The sequence below is a fragment of the Pecten maximus genome, chromosome 12, assembly GCF_902652985.1.
Source record: "Pecten maximus chromosome 12, xPecMax1.1, whole genome shotgun sequence".
NCBI classification, from domain to species: domain Eukaryota; kingdom Metazoa; phylum Mollusca; class Bivalvia; order Pectinida; family Pectinidae; genus Pecten; species Pecten maximus.
Window position 1 is genome coordinate 33,952,498 of NC_047026.1, and position 26,679 is coordinate 33,979,176.

Consider the following 26,679-nt stretch of genomic DNA (forward strand, 5'->3'; position numbering starts at 1 on the left):
CAGGTGTGTTATTACTTGGTGTGATATTACAGGTGTGTTATTACTGTGTGTGATATTACAGGTGTGTTATTACTGGATGTGATATTACAGGTGTGTTATTACTGGGTGTGATATTACAGGTGTGTTTGGTGTGTATTACGGGGTGTGTTATTACGGTTATTACAGTGTGTGTTATTACTTGGTGTCAGTGTTATTATAGGGTTTGTGTTATTACTTGGTGTGTTATATTACAGGTGTGTTATTACTGTGTGTGATATTACAGGTGTGTTATTACTGGGTTTGATATCACAGGTGTATTATTACTTGGTGTGATATCACAGGTGTGTTATTACTTGGTGTGATATTACAGGTGTGTTATAACTTGGTGTGATATTACAGGTGTGTTATTAATGGGAGTGATATTACAGGTGTGTTATTACTTGGTGTGATATTACAGGTGTGTTATTACTTGGTGTTATATTACAGGTGTGTTATTGTTGGGTGTGATATCACAGATGTGTTATTACAGGGTGTGACATTACATGTGTGTTATTACTGGGTGTGTTATTACAGGTGTGATATTACTTGGTGTTATATTACAGGTATGTTATTGCTGGATGTGATATTACAGGTGTGTTATTACTGGGTGTGATATTACAGGTGTGTTATTACTTGGTGTTATATTACAGGTGTGTTATTACTTGGTGTGATATTACAGGTGTGTTAATTCTTGGTGTGATATTACAGGTGTGTTATTACTGGGTGAGATATTACAGGTGTGTTATTACTGGGTGTGATATCACAGGTGTGTTACTACTGAGTGTTATATTACAGGTGTGTTATTACTTGGTGTGATATTACAGGTGTGTTATTACTGGGTGTGATATTACAGGTGTGTTATTACTGGGTGTTATATTATAGGTGTGTTATTACTTCTTGTTATATTACAGGTGTGTTATTACTTGGTGTAATATAACTGGGTGTGTTATTATCGGTGTGTTATTACTGGTTGTGATATTACAGGTGTGTTATTACAGGCTGTGATATTGCAGGTGTGTTATTACTTGGTGTGATATTACAGGTGTGTTATTACTTGGTGTGATATTACAGGTGTGCTATTACTGGGTGTGTTATTACAGGTGTGTTATTACTGGGTGTGATATCACATGTGTGTTATTACTGGGTGTTATATTATAGGTGTGTTATTACTTGGTGTTATATTACAGGTGTATTATTACTGAGTGTGATATTACAGTTGTGTTATTACTGGGTGTGATATCACAGGTGTATTATAACTTGGTGTGATATCACAGGTATGTTATTACTTTCTGTGTTATTACTTAGTGTGATATTACAGGTGTGTTATTACTTGGTGTTATATTACAGGTGTGTTATTACAGGGTGTGACATTACATGTGTGTTATTACTGGGTGTGTTATTACAGGTGTGATATTACTTGGTGTTATATTACAGGTATGTTATTGCTGGATGTGATATTACAGGTGTGTTATTACTGGGTGTGATATTACATGTGTGTTATTACTTGGTGTTATATTACAGGTGTGTTATTACTTGGTGTGATATTACAGGTGTGTTATTACTGGGTGAGATATTACAGGTGTGTTATTACTGGGTGTGATATCACAGGTGTGTTACTACTGAGTGTTATATTACAGGTGTGTTATTACTTGGTGTGTTATAACAGGTGCGTTATTACTGTGTGTGATATAACAGGTGTGTTATTACAGGCTGTGATATTACAGGTGTGTTATTACAGGTGTGATATTACTGGGTGTAAGACTACAGGTGTGTTATTACAGGGTGTGATATTAGAAGGTGTGGTAGGAGTGGTGTCCTCTCCTTCATTGAAAACGTTTGCCATGTACATCTAGGTCAAATTGATGTAATGTCTCCGTAAGTTATTGAGATACTGGGCAATGACATCGAATCAGGCCGTAGTACTGAATTATCAAAGCTAAAAAATATATCGAGACATTTCACCACCCGCACACTTAATTCATCCCCACAATTATTGAACAAAGAACTTATCAAAATGATGATTTTTTATCCGTAATTTTAATCCTATATGTGATACTGTAAGGATTGTATAAAAGACATACAAGACATTAACACCATTTATCACAAATTGAAAGTTAGATCACGAGAGCCAAAACTAATAATACAGCATCATAGAGCAGTTTCGTCCTTCTTGTACTCTTTAAGTGATGTTACATGCCTAAAGCTTTCATAATTTTCAGTATTACATTTAATTAAGTACAGGTGTTGTTCTGAACTGTGTCATTATTGGAATGAATCAAAATATGACCATAACGTTACGATACATCCATCAGCAGTATGAAAGGCTTGTACAAAACAAACACAAAGTATTAACAAAACAAATTTGACAGTTGAAAATCACATTGTAAAATATTGTTTAATTATTTCATTGTCTTTTGAAAAAAGAAATCATTCCAATCAAATATGCGACTTTGAAAAAAAGTTGCGCTTTTCAGATATGTTCGTGGAATGCATACCATGATTATCACAAACGAACATTGTTATAGATACCTGTGTCATGGATAGCGATGAAACCTTCGTCTTCATCAACAGGTTGTTGTTGGAATCCGGGAGATTGTGCTGTAAATAAAAAAGATCGGCATTCAATCATCAAATTATAAAAAGGTTAGGGGATAATTCCATTTCACTAGTTTATTTTAAGTATACATATCTGTCATATTATACTTTTTAATCTATTAACAAATATTTACTTAAAATTATCACTGCTGGTGGAATAACTTTGTATAGCATTTTGATTTTTTTATGAGGTCGGTTTGGTCTCCGAAGCTTACATGGCATATATCTTAGTTTTCTGGTTATGATCTTTTTATTGCATTGTTGATATCACACAGAATACTGTATGTATTAAACACGCAACTAAGCCCGATATCACACCGAATACTGTATATACTAAAACACGTAACTAAGCCGGATATCACACATAATACTGTATGTATTAAACACGTAACTAAGCCCGATATCACACAGAATACTGTATGTATTAAACACGTAACTAAGCCGGATATCACACATAATACTGTATGTATTAAACACGTAACTAAGCCCGATATCACACATAATACTGTATGTATTAAACACGTAACTAAGCCCGATATCACACAGAATACTGTATGTATTAAAACACGTAACTAAGCTCGATATGAATATATACGATACAAGCGGAACAACTCTTCCTGGTATACAGCATTAATCTACAATACTACCCTGGTTTTTACGGTAATATGGGGAAAATAAAACTAGCATTGTACTGTTAACCCAGGAATAAAGAGTTATCGCTGTGTACTCCCAAAATATATCACCGCTGATACTCAGTCAAATTCATACAGAAATAAACAGCCTGCTATTTATATACTGTAACATAAGCAATGCAGTTGTTTGTTTATAATAAATAACGGAAACAGGAAGTATTTTTCAGACATTTATATTTCGGTATTTATATATAGTAGTTATACATGTAGACAATGTTATAGTACAGTCATATTACCGTAATATTCCTGTGTCAATGTGTATAGTTACAGACAATGTTATAGTACAGTCATATTACCGTAATATTCCTTTGTCATTGTGTATAGTTACAGACAATGTTATAGTACAGCCATATTACCGTAATATTCCTTTGTCATTGTGTATAGTTACAGACAATGTTATAGTACAGTCATATTACCGTAATATTCCTTTGTCATTGTGTACAGCCTAAATCTGTATAAACGTACCGTATCTGGCCCATGTTTATACGCATTCAAAAGTGCAAAATAACTCAGGAAATATATCCTTTAAGGTTATTCTTAATACCGAATCAACTATCAAATAACCACTTTCATTCGTAAACAATGAACCAGAAACACATTTTTAATTATTCCGAGACCAGACAATTAACGAAGCTTCTTCTAAATTCACTTGGTTGAGACTAATTTCCCGTCTTATCATTGTCAACACCATGAATAGAAATTCAGATGAAATGAACCCGTCACATGTTATCATTTCTCGATATGCTAGGGGTATTTCGTGATTGTAAGTATCGAAGAGACTTGACATTAATCTAAAAAAAAACTATATTGTTATCAAGATTTTGGCGGAAGGCAAGAGCGAATATGAGCATAATAACGAAACCGCAAAAAAGAAAATGATAGCAAAATAAAGACAACGTAAAGATTTGAAGGAAAACCCTTGAAACAGAGGAGAGTAAGGCCAGGAGTTCCGTAGGGGTAAGCGTCCTATACATGTAGTTCATCAACTACTCTCTTCATGTGTAGGTCAACATTAGGTAAGGTCACGTTCCTAAAAACCAGATGAGACGATGTGAAATCATCATCTTCTCATCGAAATAGGAGTTTTATAAGTATGACACAATGAATATTGGATTAGACATTCTTAAACCTAGAACTATCGCTGTATTTTCATTATGACAAAATCAACAATTAGATATTAACATGATATACATTAATTATTTAGTTTTTGATCGACATAAGTTTATACCAGAGCTTGATTACAATCATTGGTTTAATCAAACACCATAGTATCACACCAACCTGTTCCTCTACGTTCATAGAGAGCGTTGTGAACTCCAGTAAATGGGTAGTCGCTACGTCTATCAGCTTCACGTTTGTTGTCTGTATAGGAAGGTAAATAGTGGTACGATAAAACATATCTACAGAATTCAATGTCATTGCTGTTTTGATATCAAAATATTCCAATGAAGTGCATTAACCGAATATCTTATCCCGGCCAGTGGATTTCCCTGGAGCGTCTTCCATTGGTCACGCCAGTCAGAAATCTATTGTGACATCATAATAGGGGCGGGGCAATGACGTGACATCATGAAATCGTGAATGACCTAACAAAATGGATCTTCCCGTTGGATTAAGCTATCCACATTTTTTACTGAAAAACTGTCTAAGTGTAAGTTTTTCTGAGTTATGTGATAAAAGATATCTTAGATTTGTATTAATTTTATATGAGATTTTAACAAACTAAAGGGCTCGCTGATATTTTTATGTCTTCATATACCAGCAATTACTATTTCAACAAAAGTCAAATGATTGCTTCGGGCTTGTTACTGTCTTACCAAACCTACGGCAGATTATTTGAACACCATGCTCGGCATTAACATTAATACTAATCTGACGCTAGGGTTATTTAAAAGATGTTTTTTTAAAGGAAAACTTAGTGAAATGCCTTTAAAATTCCTCTTAAACTTTTTAATAAAATCAGGGATTCTGATTAAATGAAAACAATTCATGGCGTCATAACCCATGGTTTTCCCAGCAATTAACACACAATATGCAGGTAATGCTAACTAGTGTCGTAATACGTATTTGAGTTTGTTTACAATCACACGAAATCCAAAGAAGCGACAGTCAGAAATTAAAGCATTGATCATGTGACTTCTTACCGATTACGAAAGTTAATTGCTCTACATAGATGACATGCCCTGTACAATGTCTTAACTACGGCACTGATAAGTGACACTCATTAGAGAAATCGTTTTAGAAACCATCCGTGTATCTATATATCTGCTATATGTGAATCTAGCTATGCACTAAATATTATCTTAAGGCAAAATTGATGGTCAGTTCGTTGTATCTCCATATATCCATAAATTGTTTATCTCTGTAAATTGTATGTTTTTGACAAATATTGTTTACCTCTTTTTCGTTTGAGGACGAAGCCTACAGCGATGACAGTCAGGACGATGATCACCAACACCAGGACAATCAATAAAGTAGCTAGGGAGCTGTCACCAAACCGTTCTGGAGGTAGTGATCCTAGGATGTAAAACAAAAAGATCAGTATTGACATATAGCTGCCTCCAAGTTAAAATACACGATCTGGTACTTGTTGGTTATTGTGACCACGTCAAAGGTATCGATAAGTTTTGTGATTTAATCGTTATTCATTCATTTAATGCAGTATTCCTGGCCGGCACTGACAGTATTGTATTGTTATTTGTTCAAATGACCACATCACGAATCAACAATAATTCAGTCCTTTACAACACCCCTTCTTCAACCCAACCCAACTAATTCGTTCACATACTTTACTGTTGGAAAACGAGAAAAAATGTATTTTGTTTTTGGTTTTTGTTTTTTGTTTTTTTCAAACAATCTGATGTGGTAAACCTAGAATTCATTCTTTACACAAACACACTCCCTTTATTGTTTTTGCATTTGTTTTAACTGTTGATTTTTGTTAGCTTTGAAATGTTTATCATAAACAATCAAAATTAAAGAATTATGAGCAAAAATATATCACAGCATTATTGAAAAACGTTAAAACCCTTGTTTTGTTGGAAATTGACATATTTTTATATTATCGCTTTTTAAAATTTCGTTTTTATTCACGCCCCAAACAGTCCATTATAATGCAGTGATATAGACATATGAAACGTTATGTAAGCGCAACACGGTTAGAACCAAACAATCTCTGTTTCGGATTGTTCTAGTAATTTTTACTAAAACGTATAGTGTTCGTAAGATTTAACGAAAATTATGGTATGATTGGATTTCGTTCCCGATATACCGATTGTACTGTCGTTTCTGTAATGGAAGGCAAAACAAGTTTTAACATACCATTTTCTATGATATTGACCGAGAACTTGTAATGAGAGGCCCCCTGCGAGTTTAATACATTCAGTAGGTAGTCTCCCTCGTCGGAGTAGGTGATGTTGATGATGCTGTAGGTATATACGATCCTATAGAAGTCAGGTCTCTTCCACTGCATTGAGATGTTTTTCTCCTCTTGTTGTCCACCCCCCTTATACAGAAGGTAGGCCAGTGGGAAAGGTGACGCGTCAATGGTGACACTGCCCTCCACGGTGTCTCCTATGTGGACTGCATACGAAGAGTTCAACAGGTCTTTTCGGAGTACCTCTGGGGAAACTATGAAAAATGATATATCAATACAACAGGTCTTTTCGGAGTTCCTCTGGGAAAACTTTAAAAAATTATATATCAATACAAAAATTGAAACATTAATAATCTAATCTACGTGCACGAAACATGTTTCTTTATTTGAATGTGATGATCATTATCCAACATGTCAACATGACAAGTAAACCCAATCTATCAATGTGAACTGTATTTAAAGATGCTACACTGCCGACAAAAGTAAATATTATCAATTCAAATCAAGAATTGGTTGGAACATACCATCCTTCAAAAGTTGTAGCTTTTAATTTTATCTTTTAAATTTTAAAGTGGAAAAATAAATAATTGCACCCTGACGAAACTTAATCGTGCTCCGCCTCTGCCAACCTGATGCGAACAAAACATTTGGAAAGGCACAGCGACCATTATTATACGGACATGTTAAACTTACTGGAGCATGGTCCCTGTGTTACACACTCAATTAATTAAGGTTATAAAGTATTAATATGCTTACAGTATCAACATTTAAAAAAACGAATATTCTTGGCCGTTGGAGTATCTCGTTGAACGTTGTCATTGTCAGTATTTGAGCTACACACAAAAAAAGCTCTTCGGCATACGGACGCATTACACTTTTAATTGTACTCACAGACGTAATCAATAAGCCCTCAAGACTGATTCGTCGATATAAAATGTCTTGGACATCATTAAACCGTTGCATATTTACGTATGCAAAATATTTATTTTCCGTACATAGATTTCAAGTCGATTACAGATCAATGGCCACAACAACAGATTACTCTGGTTGGATTATAGCATTAGGTCAAATAACCTATCATTATTTAGACATTGTGTAATCGTTTATAAGTAATTAATTTTATACCGTGGGTGATAGGCTGTGTACGGGTCGTCGGTGTAATAAGTATTTATATCGTGGGTGACAGGCAGTGTACGGATTGTCGGTGTAATGTATATTTATATCATGGGTGACAGGCAGTGTACGGATTGTCGGTGTAATGTATATTTATACCGTGGGTGACAGGCAGTGTACGGGTTGTCGGTGTAATGTATATTTATACCGTGGGTGACAGGCAGTGTACAGGTTGTCGGTGTAATGTATATTGATACTGTGGGTGACAGGCAGTGTACGGGTTGTCGGTGTAATGTATATTTATACCGTGGGTGAGAGGCAGTGTACGGGATTGTCGGTGTAATGTATATTTATACCGTGGGTGACAGGCAGTGTACAGGTTGTCGGTGTAATGTATATTTATACCGTGGGTGACAGGCAGTGTACAGGTTGTCGGTGTAATGTATATTTATACCGTGGGTGACAGGCAGTGTACAGGTTGTCGGTGTAATGTATATTTATATCATGGGTGACAGGCAGTGTACGGATTGTCGGTGTAATGTATATTGATACTGTGGGTGACAGGCGGTGTACAGGTTGTCGGTGTAATGTATATTTATATCGTGGGTGACAGGCAGTGTACAGGTTGTCGGTGTAATGTATATTATACCGTGGGTGACAGGCAGTGTACAGGATTGTCGGTGTGAATGTATATTGATACTGTGGGTGACAGGCAGTGTACAGTTGTCGGTGTAATGTATATTTATACGTGGGTGACAGGCAGTGTACAGGGTGTCGGTGTAATGTATATTTATACCGTGGGTGAGAGGCAGTGTACAGGTTGTCGGTGTAATGTATATTTATATCGTGGGTGACAGGCAGTGTACGGGTTGTCGGTGTAATGTATATTTATATCGTGGGTGACAGGCAGTGTACGGATTGTCGGTGTAATGTATATTTATACTGTGGGTGACAGGCAGTGTACAGGTTGTCGGTGTAATGTATATTTATATCGTGGGTGACAGGCAGTGTACGGGTTGTCGGTGTAATGTATATTTATATCGTGGGTGACAGGCAGTGTACAGGTTGTCGGTGTAATGTATATTTATACCGTGGGTGACAGGCAGTGTACGGTTGTCGGTGTAATGTATATTGATACTGTGGGTGACAGGCAGTGTACGGATTGTCGGTGTAATGTATATTTATACCGTGGGTGACAGGCAGTGTACGGGTTGTCGGTGTAATGTATATTTATATCGTGGGTGACAGGCAGTGTACAGGTTGTCGGTGTAATGTATATTTATATCGTGGGTGACAGGCGGTGTACAGGTTGTCGGTGTAATGTATATTTATACCGTGGGTGACAGGCAGTGTACAGGTTGTCGGTGTAATGTATATTTATACCGTGGGTGACAGGCAGTGTACAGGTTGTCGGTGTAATGTATATTTATACGTGGGTGACAGGCAGGTGTACAGGTTGTCGGTGTAATGTATATTTATAACCGTGGGTGACAGGCAGTGTACGTGTCGTCAGTGTATTGTATATTTATAACGTGGGTTACAGGCAGTGTACAGGTTGTTGTTGTTGTAATGTATATTTTAATCGTGGGTGACAGGCAGTGTACAGGTTGTCGGTGTAATGTATATTTATATCGTGGGTGACAGGCAGTGTACAGGTTGTCGGTGTAATGTATATTTATACCGTGGGTGACAGGCAGTGTACGGGTTGTCGGTGTAATGTATATTTATATCGTGGGTGACAGGCAGTGTACAGGATTGTCGGTGTAATGTATATTTATACTGTGGGTGACAGGCAGTGTACGGGTTGTCGGTGTAATGTATATTTATACCGTGGGTGACAGGCAGTGTACGGGTTGTCGGTGTAATGTATATTTATACCGTGGGTGACAGGCAGTGTACAGGTTGTCGGTGTAATGTATATTTATACTGTGGGTGACAGGCAGTGTACAGGTTGTCGGTGTAATGTATATTTATACCGTGGGTGAGAGGCAGTGTACAGGTTGTCGGTGTAATGTATATTTATACCGTGGGTGACAGGCAGTGTACAGGTTGTCGGTGTAATGTATATTTATACCGTGGGTGACAGGCAGTGTACGGATTGTCGGTGTAATGTATATTTATACCGTGGGTGACAGGCAGTGTACGGGTTGTCGGTGTAATGTATATTTATACTGTGGGTGACAGGCAGTGTACAGGTTGTCGGTGTAATGTATATTTATATCGTGGGTGACAGGCAGTGTACAGGTTGTCGGTGTAATGTATATTTATACCGTGGGTGACAGGCAGTGTACAGGTTGTCGGTGTAATGTATATTTATACCGTGGGTGACAGGCAGTGTACAGGTTGTCGGTGTAATGTATATTTATATCGTGGGTGACAGGCAGTGTACGGGTTGTCGGTGTAATGTATATTTATACCGTGGGTGACAGGCAGTGTACAGGTTGTCGGTGTAATGTATATTGATACCGTGGGTGACAGGCAGTGTACAGGTTGTCGGTGTAATGTATATTTATATCGTGGGTGAGAGGCAGTGTACAGGTTGTCGGTGTAATGTATATTTATACCGTGGGTGACAGGCAGTGTACAGGTTGTCGGTGTAATGTATATTTATACCGTGGGTGACAGGCAGTGTACGGATTGTCGGTGTAATGTATATTTATATCCGTGGGTGACAGGCAGTGTACAGGATTGTCGGTGTAATGTATATTTATATCGTGGCTGACAGGCAGTGTACGGATTGTCGGTGTAATGTATATTTATATCGTGGGTGACAGGCAGTGTACGGGTTGTCGGTGTAATGTAATGAGTTTTTATATCGTTGGTGACAGGCAGCTAGTGTACGGTGGTGTACAATCTTTAATTACGTTCCTAACAAATCACAAGATATGTAAGACACTCAATACGAAACAGTTAAACGGTTATTTAGTTCGTCTAGTTCTCGTCGGTATTGATTACAGACGAGTGATTTTCATAAGGAAAGACATATCAAAATGGGTCTAAACTAATGTTATGATAGACGAGCTGATGTTCTCAGTTACTGTATTGAAGTTTATTAACAAAAAAAGTGTTTATTCTGAACCGGTTCAAATATTCAAAAGAATCAAAACGTACCATGCAAAGGGCTTACTATTCATCAATTTAAACGGAATATACAAATATTAAGTTTAATGCAATATAATCAGAAAAGTTCCAAACAAAGAACCGGAGGAAGAATGTTAAAATCTACTTACAGAGAGAAACTACAGTCAGATTTAAAGTTTGGGTCCCCTGACTGTTCTTGGCTTTACACGTGTAGTTCCCGTCCTTTGACCTTTCCTATTCTCCTCAAGGACAGGTTACTCCCCGTTGTGATGTGTTCAGTTCTATCATGGTACCACGACATCTCACAGGTAGGGTTACAGTCAGCCACACACCGGATATCCGGTATGGCAGTACCCTCCTTGTAGGAATAGTGGGTATCCTCGGGGACCAATCGAATGTCAGACCCACCATCTATATACAAAGTTTTGAATTTCATCTTAAACGATTTTACAAAAAATTATTCAGATCTATAAACACAATGTCAATCATGATAATTGAAAGATGTTCGAAAATTCGAGAAATTACCGATGAATAATATTTTGTCTCACTAATCATATTAAGTGTCTTTTTTATTTTGGTTACTTTTCTTGTACTTCTAACAAACAAGGAAGTATATATATGATATATAACACATGTGATACTATGCAATTTTTTCACGATACGTCAATTCAGTGAGAAGGAGAACCAGAATTACTCAACTAGAATGGTTTATAGATGAAGAGTAAGGATGATATTCGTCAATGGAGAAAATCGGGAATAAAAATCAGGGACATATTACGTTAGAAAATCAGAATAGAATTAAGGGGGATAAGAAAACTGCTTATATACCACCAATGTTATAGGCAAAATAACGGTTAAGAGTTTTTGATATGTATTTGCGTTATTCCCAATGTGAAGCATTGTGTCCTTTCATAAGAGGTTCTTTATATAATACTAGACTTACAATTAACATCAATCCTCAGAGAGGTGGATTTGTTGCCATATTCGTTTGATGCCGTACAAACATAGACACCATTGTCACTTTTGTCTGGTTTACTTATACTTAGGTTAGGTCCACGTGTACGAGGTAGGCCAGTACTCGGTCCTGTCCAGTTAATATCACAGGAAGGGGAACAATCTGCCTGACATCCTACAGATATCTGTTGTCCCTCTGGTACAGACACATCACCAGGTGGGGAGAGTGATATGGTCTTTGGTCCATCTTAGTGAAATAAAACATATTGTTCACATTATAAAAAAAATCATTTATGCTATAAAATGTCACATTATCTTGACAAGGGTCTTAAAAATGAACTAATGAAAATGGGATCGCCGACGTTTTAAACCGTCGCTTTAACAGTTGTCTTATGCATATATGTCGATGATAAAGTTCATCGAGTTAAGATTTCGAGACTATTGTGTATTTTTAATTTTCAGGACAGATGTAAAATACAGGCAAATCACAATTCTTATTTCAGTTAAAGTTTACTATTTTCAATATTTGTTAAAAGTTTTGTTTGCAGTTGATGGCAACAGCATGAACTTTGATGTTAAACATGCGATATGCAGATTATTAAACATTGAATATAGAGCAAATGTTAACATGACGACATGCTTATACATTCCTACAGCTAAAAATCTTAAAAGTAAGATCACATTATACATTTGAAAAACTTACACAAAGTTATTACGCTGATTGTTTTGTCAATTCTTCTGTTTCCGCCACGCGCCGCACATTGATATGTGCCATCTTTGCTGCTATCCAAGCTACCGAGAGATAGTGTGTTGTCATTACTGACGCTAATATTGTCCCTAGTCCAGGTGAAATGACACAGAGGATTACAGTCAGCAGTACAGGTGATGTCCTCCAACACGGACCCCTCCAGCTCCCTGTATGACAGCGTAGAAGGTTCCAAATCTATCGTACTTGGCCCGTCTTCACAAATATGCAAAAGAGGTATTAAGTGAAAACATGTGAAATCACGAAATCTCATCCACATTATGGAATTTTCAAATTGGTGAATACCATATAATTGGATACATATAAGTTGTATGACTTGTGAAGCAATTTATAAATCTTGTGGTGTTTTAGATAAATTAAGTTTAAATCTTATATTTATTGACTTACAGTTCACATCGATCCACAGAGAGCTGGATATGTTGCCAAAGTCATTGTACGCCATACAACTATAGATACCACGGTCTCTCTTGTTTGAATATCCAAGGTTTAAATACGCCCCACTCTGTCCATATTTGCCAGTATTTGGTCCTGTCCAGACAAAAGAACAGGCAGGGGAACATTCTGCCTGACACGTCACGGGATGTATCCTGTGTCCTTCCTGAACAGTCATACTATTGGGTGAGGACAGTGAAATAGACTTCGGCCCATCTGGTTCAATTAAAACAACACAAATCAGTTTCAACATAATCATTACTGATTCCCGCACTTTTTGTCTTATTAATTTTTCGTTTTACATGTATGTACGAGTTTACTGGTTTTATATGGGATTCAAATCAATACGCAACGTCAATTTTCGTATTGCGACATCACATTTTATGCGCCATTCTCGGATTTTTTTTCATTATGGTATGATAAAAAACCCTCAACCAATCAGAAAGCCGCATTCTGCGTACAAACAATGAAAAAATAATCATAATGCAATGTATAACATAACGAGTATGACAGAATATCGATATTTGCACGAGTGCGAAGCACGAGTGAAAAATATCGAAATATTCTTTCATACGAGTGAAATATATGTTATATTAAACGGGAAACCATTCAATATCCTCTATATATTCAATTTACCATTGTTAATGTAGGCGAAGTGTTCAGACAATTGCAGTTTGAGCCCGTGTATATTTTAATTATTTTACAACAATTGCGAAATAAGTTATATGAACTTTATTAATCACGGTTGTTGGCCAAAATGGAAGCGCGCGAGGGATCTTACTTTGGGCGGAAATCGGAGTTTGGCTTGTTTGGTTTGTTTTTGTTTAACGTCCTATTTACAGCCAGGGTCATTTAAGGACGTGCCAGGTTTTGGAGGTGGAGGAAAGCCGGAGTACCCGGAGAAAAACCACCGGCCTACGGTCAGTACCTGGCAACTGCCCCACGTAGGTTTCGAACTCGCAACCCAGAGCTGGAGGGCTAGTGTTAAAGTGTCGGGACACCTTAACCACTCGGCCACCGCGGCCCCGGAGTACCTGGGGGCAAACCCACGTGGTCGGACAGGTGGCCCCATACCTTTTCACGCTTAGGTGAAAGACAAATGTGTTATCATTGTGTCAACCGACCACCCACTAAATACGTCATCATGTATTATGGGTTTTTGTTGGTGTAAGTTATAATGCAAGGATAACTCACAGTTTACGGTAACGTAGAACGACTGGGATTGTGTCTGGTTCCGAGACCTAACTGTACACGTGTATATCCCAGCTTCGTCCTTAGTGATCGGCTTTGTGAAGATATTCGACCTCTTCTTTACACCGTTCGGTAATGTCCACTCCATCTCACAATCGTCAGAACAGTCATCTGATGTACAAGTTCTTGTTTGTGGGTGATGTCCCTCCTCTATTATAATATTGCTACTATCGGGTAGGATAGATACGGTGAATGGTTTATCTGTAAAGTAGACAAGTGTTTTAACCTCATGGTTATAACCATGTGTATGTCCCATCTCTATCGAAATTCAGCAAGTGTTTAATATCTTTATTATATATCTATTAAAGAAGTGAGGCATATATTTTACTTAAATCTAAGATAAGTTTTGATGTAGGAATTCAAAACACATATGCTATAATATATGATACGCCTGGCCTGAGGATTAGTATTTGATATGAATTTTTAAAAATATCTAAAATTCTCTATTTTGCCTAACCAATAAAATTGGAATTTAGACTGGCGTAAAGGAATACAAAGTGGACATTGAGGGTGGTTTGGTCTTCTGGGTCCCGTTAAGGCTCTCACACACACATTTTGTTTTTATCTGGATTTTATTTTTGTTTGTGGGTACTGATGTCTTTTAATTATGATGCAAATTTAAACCACGTGTGAACGGAAGATGTAGATTTTAAAATAATTCACGGTTAGACGATTTACAGGATCGGGCCCGATTCTGCCCGATCCTGTCCGATCCTGTAAATCGTCTAACCCAAAGATTCTCACGGGTATAGAAGGAAAAGGTTATGTTATTGTGGAGATATTTCAATTTACTTAAGGTAGTTGGCAGTCTTTCTCATCAAATAGGAATCAGTTGTTTTACTATTCCACCAAATGTCGGGTGTTTCGTCTGTACGTTTGACATCCGATGAATAAGGGTTATTAGTTTTGATAAAAAGCGGTAATAAACATAAAAATAAAATGTAAATATAAGAACTAATTGTTTATTTTGTTGTTTACTGGTGTGTAAACTACGAAATACTGCTATTGTGTCAAAACAGTTTGAAGGCAGCGCATATACTAAACAAGAAGCCCATTGACCTTAAAAATCATCAGGTGTTAAAGTCTCCAACACTATCGTTGTATACATGTTGGCCATAGTGGCAATCTTGGATTTTTCACCAACCCGGAAGATAGCAACACTTAATAATACTGCTATACAAATTATGCGAAAAAATGTCTTTATCATAGCTCACATGTAGTTACAACAGTAACAGCTTTACTTACATACTTTCAGTCTGATCAGAGAGCTGGTCAGGATAAGAGGGGAACTAGAGACGTCACCCTGTGATATCTGTCCTTTACATGTGTAGTTACCGGTGTCTCCAACCACGGTATTTCGTATGGTAAGTGATGGTTTAAACCACCATGATCCAGAGTATTTGGGATTCGGCATCCGGCTATAGCTGTAGACTTGTTGTCCTCCTTTGGTCCAATATACATCAGTAAGGCCAATCCTTGGCAAAATCGTACACTCCAGAGTGACGCTGGTTCCTATTGGCATGGTGTAGGACGTCTTTCTGACAGTCACTGTAAAACAAGTATGAATTGTTATTCTGAGCAATTAGGGAAAAAGAAACAGCATGATTAATTGAAATACCTTTCCTTCTCCTATCAACTAAAGGAGGTAGTCTATACATGGTAAACTCACACTGGTGAGTCTCGTCACCTAACTTATTCGCGTAAGACGTGTTCTATCTTCTCCTTTCAGAGTAATGGTTATAGAAGCGAAATCCTGGAACCAGAACCAGACCACCAGCCGATGCAAGGTAACCAGCTAATCTCAGGAGCTACTGTTGCGATCATCAACAAAATGTATTTCCGGGTTTCAAGTGGCAGTGAGAGCACTTATATATATCTTAGAGACATTTTCTAGTTTAGTTTTCAATAGAATTTTAAAGAATTACGGACATTGTGATTTCTACTTTTATTTACATGTAACTGTACACGTGTACACACGGGAACGCCACAAAAGTTTAAATACTGAAAATAACTCTCAAAGATCGAATTATGTACTATGTATTCAATATTGAATATGACTAGAAATACACCATGCAAAGTATTACTAAAGCAGCGAGACGGGCGATATCACTGAAAGTTAATCCTAGAAATAGATATAAATGTCCTAGTCAATAAGACGTCATAAGATCAGAGTTAGTTATTTTCCTGGAGTATACAAAGTTCTTATCAAGCGAAGGTGTTTCGTTTGGTGTATTTGAAAATCTATATCGCACTCTCGAGTAACCTTTACTCAACTACGGGGCCGGAATAGGGGAATATCGAGATGGACTTACGTAAATATCATAGAAAATAAGAGCCTAACTCATTTCTTGGATCGTCAAAAAACTCGGATACAGCAAGCCGATTTGATATGGGATTGTTATCAGTACATCGAATCACACGCACATTATTGAATTGCTCCATCTTCGTCTCCGACTACAGGACGCGACAGAATAGTGCGTATAACTACAAACATCTACAATGCTTCTCACCACATCGCAAACTCATTGAGGAAGAAAAAAATAAAACGAGATACAATTGATACACTTTACTATGTTAGTAATAGATGTCATAGGAGAATGTTGTCTAATTATAAAAGTAATTCTCTTACATTAGTCGTAGAAACGGGCAGATATGCAAGGCAAATACATTTTCAAGAATGAAAATGAACATATTGTACAAATTGTGTTGAGGATGAAGCTAACTTTGATGTTTTATTAATTTATCCGAACGCGACATTATAGTAAACATATTTGCATCTGTATAAGCATGGTATTAAAAACACATGTACAAGACTGTATATGGAATTCAAACATGTATCGTATAACGTCTTTTTCTGGTTTAAGATATCATTTTGTCGATAACTACGAAGTAAAAAATACGTTTATTTGGGGATTAACGTTCAAGCATTGTATTAGTTTTAAATGAATGTTAATAACCGGACCTTTTGTATAGATAGTCGTGGAGTATATTAGAGTGTATATTTTATCACATCAATTACACTAGCGATATTGTGACTGGTTTGATATCATAGTTTGTTCTCGTTGAAACATTGACTTTTCCATTATCGTAGCCTATATTTTAATTAAGTAAGGGTAAGATCAGTATCCACGTTACATGTCGGTTTAGACACAGTGATATAATCTATGTAGACATGTAAATTGTTTAGATACTGGCTCTATTGATAAGTTAGATATAATATGATAAAGTGTTGGACCATCGTCTATAATCCAACTCTAAACTTCTGTACAGGAATCCAGTCTTACCTTCTGTAACTTGTAGGTAAATATGTTTAGATTTATCTTTGTTTCCCTTTCTTCCATGACAGTAATAATACTCAGAGTCTGGTAGTGTTGTATTATGTATGGTCAGTGATGGATCTGTAATAGACGATCCGGAATACTTGTCGTTAGGTCCTCTGTCACTACCGTACACGGTTCTTTCTCTCTTTTTCCAGTACACCCTATCAAGACCGTCAGTAGAGGAGATTGAGCATTGTAAGGTGACGTCATCTCCAGCTTGTATATAATAGCTCCTTTGACTCACAGTCACACCAAAGCGTGCCATATCAACAAAATCAAATGTTAAATTAGAACTGCATAGTTCGTCTCGCAAAGGTTTGTCAATAAATAATTAAAATATATTGATTGGAATGGTTTCTCAAGCTGCATTAATAATATTTATATTGTTTACTTGATCAGATTGTGTTTTGTGAATTCGTGCAATTTTCAAACCATACTATTTATATATATATATAAATCATCTATTGACATACATTCAGGAGACAAGCTATGCTGTTGTAGATTAAATGAATATATTAAATACAAATGTAATTGCTTTTGGACATATTTCTTCATTTTTTTTTTTTTTTATAAAATATTATCCTTATTAGAGATGTATGCCTTGAAAAATGAGGACCGGTATAAATTATCTAATGTGAGCGTTTTGACATTGTTTTATTTTCAGTTTCACGCCAGGAAGGTATAGTGAACTCCATAGGGACTCTTTTACCAAATATCAGCACCCTAGTGTACAATCATAAAATGACATGTTAATAGCTTTCAACATTTGCACAAAAAAAGTTAAAATCTTGTTTTTTTTCCCCCCAAAAAAACCCCATTCAGTTTAACTCCGGCAAAAGATAGTTTAACCCCACAGGAAACCTAATATCATGTATTACTATGCCTTCCAACACTCACAACAGAAATAAATTGAAAAATCTGGGTTTCGTTTCCAAACAATCTTGAAGTTTAACTCTGGCAGGGGATAGTTTAACTCCTGAGGGACTCTATTGCCAATTATCAACACCCTAGTACAATTATGAAGTGATGTATTAATACCTCTCAACAGTTGCACTAAAAATTTAACGCACAAACATTTTCAAAAATCTGTTGTTTTTTTTTTCTCCAAAAAAACTTTTAGTTTAATCCCCACAGGGACCATATTACCATAAATTACTATGCTTTTCAACACTTGCACAAAAAACTTAACATTTGAAAAACCAACGCCGACGCCGACGCCGACGCCGTAGTGACGACATAAGCTCTCACTCTTCTTCGAAGAGACGAGCTAAAAATATTTAATCCAAAATATATCTAGTTTCCTTGAATAAATAGTTTTGAAGTTATTTGATGTTTCTCCGACGTGTAAATATATCTAATGTAATAACAGAGTGAAAATGTACTAAGTAAAATCAATAGTAATTACTGACCATGATTTCATGACGTCATCAATGTGATGTGATCTATGGTAATATTTGACCATTGCCTAGAGGCATTGTTTACAACGTGGTGAAAGTAGGAGCAAATATAGATATTTAAAATGTATTTATAAAAACTGCAGGATTTAGACATCAAAGTATTTTCCTCAATGAAGATACATCCCGATCAATAAATATTCCATAAGACCGTACTGTTGTTTAGCCTTATTCTATATAACCACTGGATGTTATGTGACCTATACTCTATGCGTACTTACGTGCAGTGACAAAGCCGGACAATACCAGACAACTAAACACAATGGAGACAAACATCATGTTCTTGGGTACGTATTAAGTCCAATATGTGGATCAAAGAAAGTGTTCTTTATCCTCGGATTTCGCCATAGATATAAACATCCTCGATAAAGCATTTAACCTACTTATGTAATATTAACCATAGGATGACGACACTGTTCGTAAAAATGCGGAAGTAACATCATGTGAAGTTGTTTACATCTGAAGGATGATCGGAAACCATGATAGTGGTTTAATTTCCCTAGATACTAAACAAGGGACAGAGCAATACAGCACACATTAAATTCTTCCGTACATTCATTTTCGGTTTTAAGTGGAAAGAAAATATTATTTCAATAAATTGATGCGCATGCGCGTTAGATGATACGTGTCATCCAAGTCTAGTTAAAAGGCCGTAGCGTTCAATTTAATCTGACTGATGGGTGAAATTGCACAGAAATTGCCTTAAGTACAAGTACATTATCTGCAGCTAAAATAACAAGATTAAAAACAATATAGCACCATATACTCAGTCTGATATACAATGTTGTGATTTCAAGGTATATAACAGGCTAATAAACAATGTTAAAATATCAAAACTTGAGGATTTAATTTTTGGTATCCATGAAATTCATCGACAGGAATGAAGACTGTATTTCATGTCATAAAACAGTACCACACCAGTAGGTACCGGGGAAAATATTATGATAACAACCTTTACTTGGTCTGATATTTACTTTGAATGAGGTAAACACCAAGAGTTATGAGCCCTTGGAATCTTATCATCATCCAAGCCAGTGTTTACCAGATCTCTAGTATTGATCAATTGAAAATCCTGGCTTTCATTTCATTTCAACTTATCTTATTGGAACTCAAATGGATTGAACATCAGACTAAGCCTATATTAAAGTTCTCTCCATAACATATTACATTTATTTCAAATAATTAGTATCCGGTTATTAGTCAAGAATGAAAAATATAGTATATGTATAGAAAGAGTATTTGTGAATAATATATAATGATAATTTTATGTATTTTCTTTTGTTTATGATATTTTTCAAATCATTGTGAAATATGTATTAGAACTCGTTTACTGCGCAGGCGAGAAACAAGTGCCTGATCAACAACAGAGTTTCAGACTCTAATGTCCATCCTGGTTTTAGCTGACAAATTCGACAATTTGTTTTATCATATGATTAAATTAAAGAAATGTCAGTCAATATATGCGATATGTTTTGTTTTGATGTCTTTACTATGAGAACGTTTTCCCAGACTTGTTTGTTATCTGTTTAGATTGAAATTATATCGACATCCAGGCCTCGGGAAATAACATCTTATTTATTACTTAATATCTATTTGTTTTGCTATTGGCTATGCTATTTTCTGTTTTCTGATTGGTCGAAACCTCTCTTAGAGATCTTGAAAAATGCATTGTTAACCTGAAACAGGCCAATTCCTACACATGAGGTTAACATCGCATCAGGAAATTTCAGGAGCCTTCAGTATTTTTGACCAAACAAACGAGATTGTTGTCGATTATCGGCCTGTAACCATTGTGACCAACTACTGTCGAGCTTCATAAGAAACGTTTTGACTGTATTTCGGATACCGATCTACAAAATAGTTTAGTAAACATACATGTAATAACACAGAAGTGATTATGAGGATATAGGTGAAGAAATTCCGATATCATTTGGCGGGAAAAGGCCGCGACGGTTACTTTGAAAATTGAACTGGTAACAGATGTTGTAGTCCTTCCAGTGAAGCTGCGATTCCTGTCCCATTAGTCATCTCTATAACGGTTAATTAAAAGCTGCAGTTAAATGTAAAAAACTTAACACTATTTTCGTGTTTTTTTTTATTGATTTATTATATGTAACTATGAATATTGTTGATCTGCATTTTTTACTTCTTTTGTTAATTCAAAATCGTTTCGAAAAATGGCAGTCAAGTATCGTTTCATATAAAACGTTATTGACATTGTTTAGGTTAATTCCAGGAACTGTTAACCTAAGAAAGGTGATTTTTCGGAGGCTGGAGTTATAAATTTAATTATTAATTAATCAAAGGCAATAGTTAAGGCAATAATAATAGCCAGATGTCAGAGACAAACAGTCGGTAAACATATCACTTATGAAATGGAAGAATAATAAATAACATGTATTACAATCATTGGTGTGTGTGTATATCTAATTACACTATCACTGTACGTATAGAGTGTCTGATAGGATTACATCTAGTAACAATAGGATGGCCTGTGGCTAAGCTGTTGAGATCAACCTTGTTCAGGTCACGGTATCAGTGACTGCATCTTATTGGAAATAGTAATTTGGCCATAATTTCTTTCTGGACATGTGAGCTATTCAGGCCCCCTAATCCTTTTATTCGTTTCCTGATAACGATGCACAGTGCAATACTACATTGTAGATGTTTTTTCCTTTCTACATTTATAGTAAACTTCCTTGTTCGTTTGTAAAGAATCAAACCTGGGATAAGTGGTGAGGAAAATGTGGTCAGGGACAAGCGGTCCGTTCATATCTGGCTCAAGAGGACACTTATGGTTGATTTTGATACAGATATAGCACTGCATTGTTAACTGCTGCCCATTAACAGTTTTGAGAAAAACGACAGGCCGTTCTCTATTTATACACACCAAAACCTAAATCAAATTAATGCATACTAACATGTATATGTGGAGATAAACAACATTGTATATCAGACTGAGTATATGGTGTTATTACAACATTGTATATCAGACTGAGTATATGGTGATATCACAATTGTATGTCAGACTTAGTATATGATAATATCATAACCTTGTTTACCGGACTGAATATATGGAGAGTAGATAGTGATAATGTAACATTGTATATCACCCAGTCCTTTTATTTGCCGAACCCATAGGCCAATCAGGTAGTTAATACATAATCAATCATGCACAAAAACACATTACAGACTGCATAGGCTGTGATTCGATTTGACAAATGATACGTTGATGACATCCTGGTTTAATGTCCGAAAAAAATGATTTTGTAACAGGTACCAATCACCATTACGAACTTCAGCATTTAATTTCTTTTGTGCTTGTTCTCATCAATCAACCTGACATCATTTATCTCGTCTCTATTGCTTCCCTTTGCCTCCACATGATGTAAAAGTTTGTGTTCTCCAGTATCTTCTGGATCATCTTAATCTGAAAATCGTGTCAAAAAGGTTCTGTCCACCACTCGCGTCTCTTGGTTACTTGTGTCATCTTCAGTAACAAGTAGCGCCAACGACTCGGCCTGGAGCCAGCAGATTGTTTGTGTTTTTAAACATTGCTGGTATCCATTTACATTGGACAAAAGTCGTCAGCAATTCGAGGTGCAATCTTGAGTCTTGCATTTACTACATAATTTGTCTTGTATATGAATAACATGAACAATTTACTCGATATACCATGATAGTTCCATGGATAGGGAAAAGCTATTTTGTTAATTTTGAATAATCACAATTTAGTCATCATTCATGTAAATGAACTCCTCCAAAATATAGTTGCAATATACATTTTTCAGTTTTATTCAGCTTTTTCCAAAATTTTCTATTAGCATATGGGTTAACCTACTTCGCCCATAATGAAATAGGTACATTAATATGAAAATATTGAACGTTTGTCCAAATCAGGAGCTCATTTGAAACCTCTTTTTTTAAATATGATTTAATACGCTTTTTTAAGTGTTAAATAAGAGCATCTTAATTGAATTTTAATTTTTCAACTTCCTTTGTATAGAAATAAGGGCTCTTCTAGCCGTATAAACAAAGTTTTTGGGTATGTTGAATTACAATTGCAATATTAATAATTCCAAAATCGACAATATTTACCAAAACCCCCTTCTTTTTCTCAAGACTAAGTTTTTTGTTTTGCTTATATTGATATAAAGTTCCAATTCATCGCTGTTAGAATGAACTTCAACAATGACTTAAAACCCTCAGGAATTACTACTAAAGGGTGTTGGTACCGTATCATCTGCATAGGTTACTGTAAATAAAGTTAATATCGGTATCCCTAATGACTAACTGTTTTCGTTTTCATTCTAAATGTCGATTTTAAGAACATTGATAAAGGGGCATTTCTCCTTGTAATAATCCGGTATTGTTGGTGTAGTATTGAGTAAAACAAATCACAGCATTTAGCAATTTATGAATTGAACAATAGTTAACATGTTACTTTTCGCGATAACATATTCTTTTATTCAGCAAGCTAGAAATGTCTATCAGATACAAAGCTTAAGAGAAGTCAACAAAGAGCTAGTATAACATTCTGTTTTTTTTTATCAAAATATTCAACGCAATGATAACTTCAGTAGTTTCATTCCGGTTTAAATGCAAATTCAATAATCTGCTACGTAATAGAGTACAAGTTATCACCATCATAGAATCCCACACTGTTTTATGTTTAGATCTTCCCGTAGACCTTTGTTGCCTTGCCGCGTGAACAATGTTAATAAACGTATTTCTAGATCTACTTGTAAATCGTGTTAACTTGATATGTCAATACATATGTAAATGTATTATTTATTGGGACGTAAACAGTAACGTCGACAACTTATACTACACCAATAACAAAAAAAATGGATTTAGAAAATATTTTGTCATATAGTCCCCTTCAGCAAAAAGCTTACAGAACACAACTTTTCTCTCCTTGACGTCTCCTCTAAACATCGCGCCCCTTTGGAGCTTTTATCATGACTGGAAACTTTCCCCGCAAAAGCCACATCCAAAGTACAAGGTATTTGTTGTGATGAGGTCAGAGAACTGTCGAAATGAGGGGAGATGTCTGAGGATGACCTCTGTTTAATTATCACCGTAAGGTTACGAATTTCAGTAATTATACATGCCACCGTATCTCCTGTTCGCAGATCCCCGTCAACGATACCCATCATACTGACACTCGATCGAGAAATGAGAGATGTGTTAAAATCGAACGGATTCGTAAACACTGCTAAGTGTTAAATAATAGCACTGGTTATGCACCACCCTGCGACGGGAGGCCATACATAGCTACTGTGGCAGGATTATTTTATGTATATTTTGTATTTAAATTGTTCCGTGATTACCTAGAAGTAATAAGTATTGTTATGTTCAAAATGTAATGTTATATCGTTTCGTTATATTCTCGTCCGTCCGTATTATGTACTGTGGTCAATGGTCAAGTCTTTTGTCTTACGTCATAGAGATATGTACATTTTTATTGGTCCAATGTTTTGGCGTCAGATCGGTTTTCCGGTCATTGTCAAATATACGATTGTGACAACCAGAGGTCGGACTGTACTTTTTTGTCGCACTGGCCAAACATTGAAAATACAGTCCTGATGTAATATTTTCAAGTCTCTAGTATGACGATACCATGAGTATCTTAGACTTTGTGCCACACGCAGAGTCTGGTATATATATCATCACAACTATACTTGAATAAATGGTCCGAACTCAACACAGGATTTCGTCTTATCATTTGGGCGGAAACCCAAACCTGTAACACTACCACTACGTATATACACACAGTGTTTCGCTGAAAAGCACTGTTAGATAATAACCGTTTACTAATGACTCCGATGCTTTGAAAGATGTCCGAATATGCAATGTTATATACTTAATATATTTGATGCCGACAGTGTCAAGTGTAGTCCACGATAACACAAGTACGGGAGCGTACAATAATACGTCCCACGAACATGAGCAAGCGTAGACTACCCCAATGGCTGTCAAGAGTACATCACCTCAGGGGCAAGTTATTTTCGGAAATTTCAGGTATATCTAACTAAGGGAAGTCAACTCGTCAAAACATTCACAACACATTACTCTGTATGGTTTCTGACTCTACATTTCTATCCACGTCCTTTCTCATTGTATTATCAACAGCAACAACAAGTATAACAGAGCATCACGGGAATAGTACATATATAACAATAGAGACGGAGACGGATAATCCGGATTGTCAATGTATCAACAAAACTGTGGTTCCTAACGATAGTAAGCATGCATAACCGAATCCTTCATAATACACACGATCTTAGGTTGTCATTTCGGGCCAGCGATACCGATTATACGAACGAGGAGGAGAGACATTTGGTGTTGCAAGACGGCCGACTGCAAATAGTACGTTGATAGATGCAAGGTCTCTAATTTCCAGAAATGTTTACCTAGGAAATCCATAGTAACCTATGGAGTATGTCTACATGAAAGATGATTCGTTAACCAGGTTTGTAGAGTGTTTTTTCCTTAGCCGGACAGACTGCAGAGACCGACTCCTTTACCGCTTTGGAACAGCATTTGAAATCCATACGGATCTAGGGAAGATTATCGACGACAGAATTATAAGAGAGTTAAGTGGACTCAAGGAAACAATGAAAACAATAAAACTAGGACAACGAATATCAGCCTTCCTCCGACAGAAAAGTAGAGAGATACAATAGAGTGACAACATTATACACTCAGGTCACAAGTCAATCCTGTGACAACACTATGTTCTCAGACTGGTTTCAATCTGATGGAAACACGATGTATTTGGACAGCATGATGTCCTCTGCCTATGATACGATGGTACAATAAACTGATAACAGGACATTTTACTTTTGATTGATAGCAGGCAGTAACACTCAACAAAACGTTATATCTATGCTTTGCCTGAATACTGGATAGGAAAGTAGGCGCCGTAGATCTTGAGCTCGAGGCCCGGTCAGGACAGGATTTGTAAAATTGTCTTCCTTTGTGATTTGTGTGGCTATATAATACATGTATCTGTATCGAAAACAGTAACAATTACGACAACCCTCTGGATCAGAGCAGGAAAGAACATCACTCTCGTATTGTAGCCATTAAGACTAAGCTTTACAATAACAGATGATTCATATATTTACGATATTCATTTGAAAAATATAATAAAAATATGATATGACATGACTGTCAAATTGAATTCATGTTTTTTTATTTACATTTACACTGCAGCCCCGTCATATAACTTGACCAAGCTTACTTCAAGGTTACGAGTCCATAACTCCCAAATCTTTGTTATGACGTCATTATTATAGTCATAATTGTCACGTCGGCGATAACGAAAGTGTGGAAAATGGTGTTCCGTCTTCGACGATAATAATTTGTTCATTCATCGTAGGAGCAAAATTCCTGGTTACAGTCTTTGAAAATCGTTGTCAAATGTAAATATAAGCATTAAACTGCTTTCATTTGGAAGTTATGGGCTGATGAATGCCAACTGGACAAAGGCAAATTTGATAAAGCGCGCTAACCGATAACTGAAAGCAGTTGAATGCTTAAAAAATGTATCTTTGTTCTCATTGTCATAACGTAATTAAAGAGGTATTGATGACGGTTATCCGCAAACTCATTATTATTT

General features: G+C 36.2%; 2 protein-coding genes across 2 annotated transcripts; both read right to left on the reverse strand.

Annotated features, from left to right (window-relative positions):
- Positions 1-2,166: 2,166 nt before the first annotated feature.
- On the reverse strand, positions 2,167-13,166 carry LOC117339010. The gene is made up of 9 exons (XM_033900375.1): positions 12,983-13,166; positions 12,533-12,790; positions 11,819-12,076; positions 11,025-11,286; positions 6,627-6,935; positions 5,703-5,822; positions 4,587-4,667; positions 2,548-2,616; positions 2,167-2,195 (listed from the first exon to the last, which is right to left on the reverse strand). The coding sequence occupies exons 5-9, from the start codon at positions 6,775-6,777 to the stop codon at positions 2,167-2,169; spliced, it is 450 nt and encodes a 149-aa protein (XP_033756266.1). The 5' UTR covers positions 6,778-6,935; positions 11,025-11,286; positions 11,819-12,076; positions 12,533-12,790; positions 12,983-13,166.
- On the reverse strand, positions 11,078-17,863 carry LOC117339011 (hemicentin-2-like). Its single transcript, XM_033900376.1, has 6 exons — positions 17,563-17,863; positions 15,524-15,826; positions 14,222-14,479; positions 12,983-13,243; positions 11,819-12,076; positions 11,078-11,286 (listed from the first exon to the last, which is right to left on the reverse strand). The coding sequence occupies exons 1-6, from the start codon at positions 17,861-17,863 to the stop codon at positions 11,078-11,080; spliced, it is 1,590 nt and encodes a 529-aa protein (XP_033756267.1).
- Between the last annotated feature and the right edge of the window lie 8,816 nt (positions 17,864-26,679).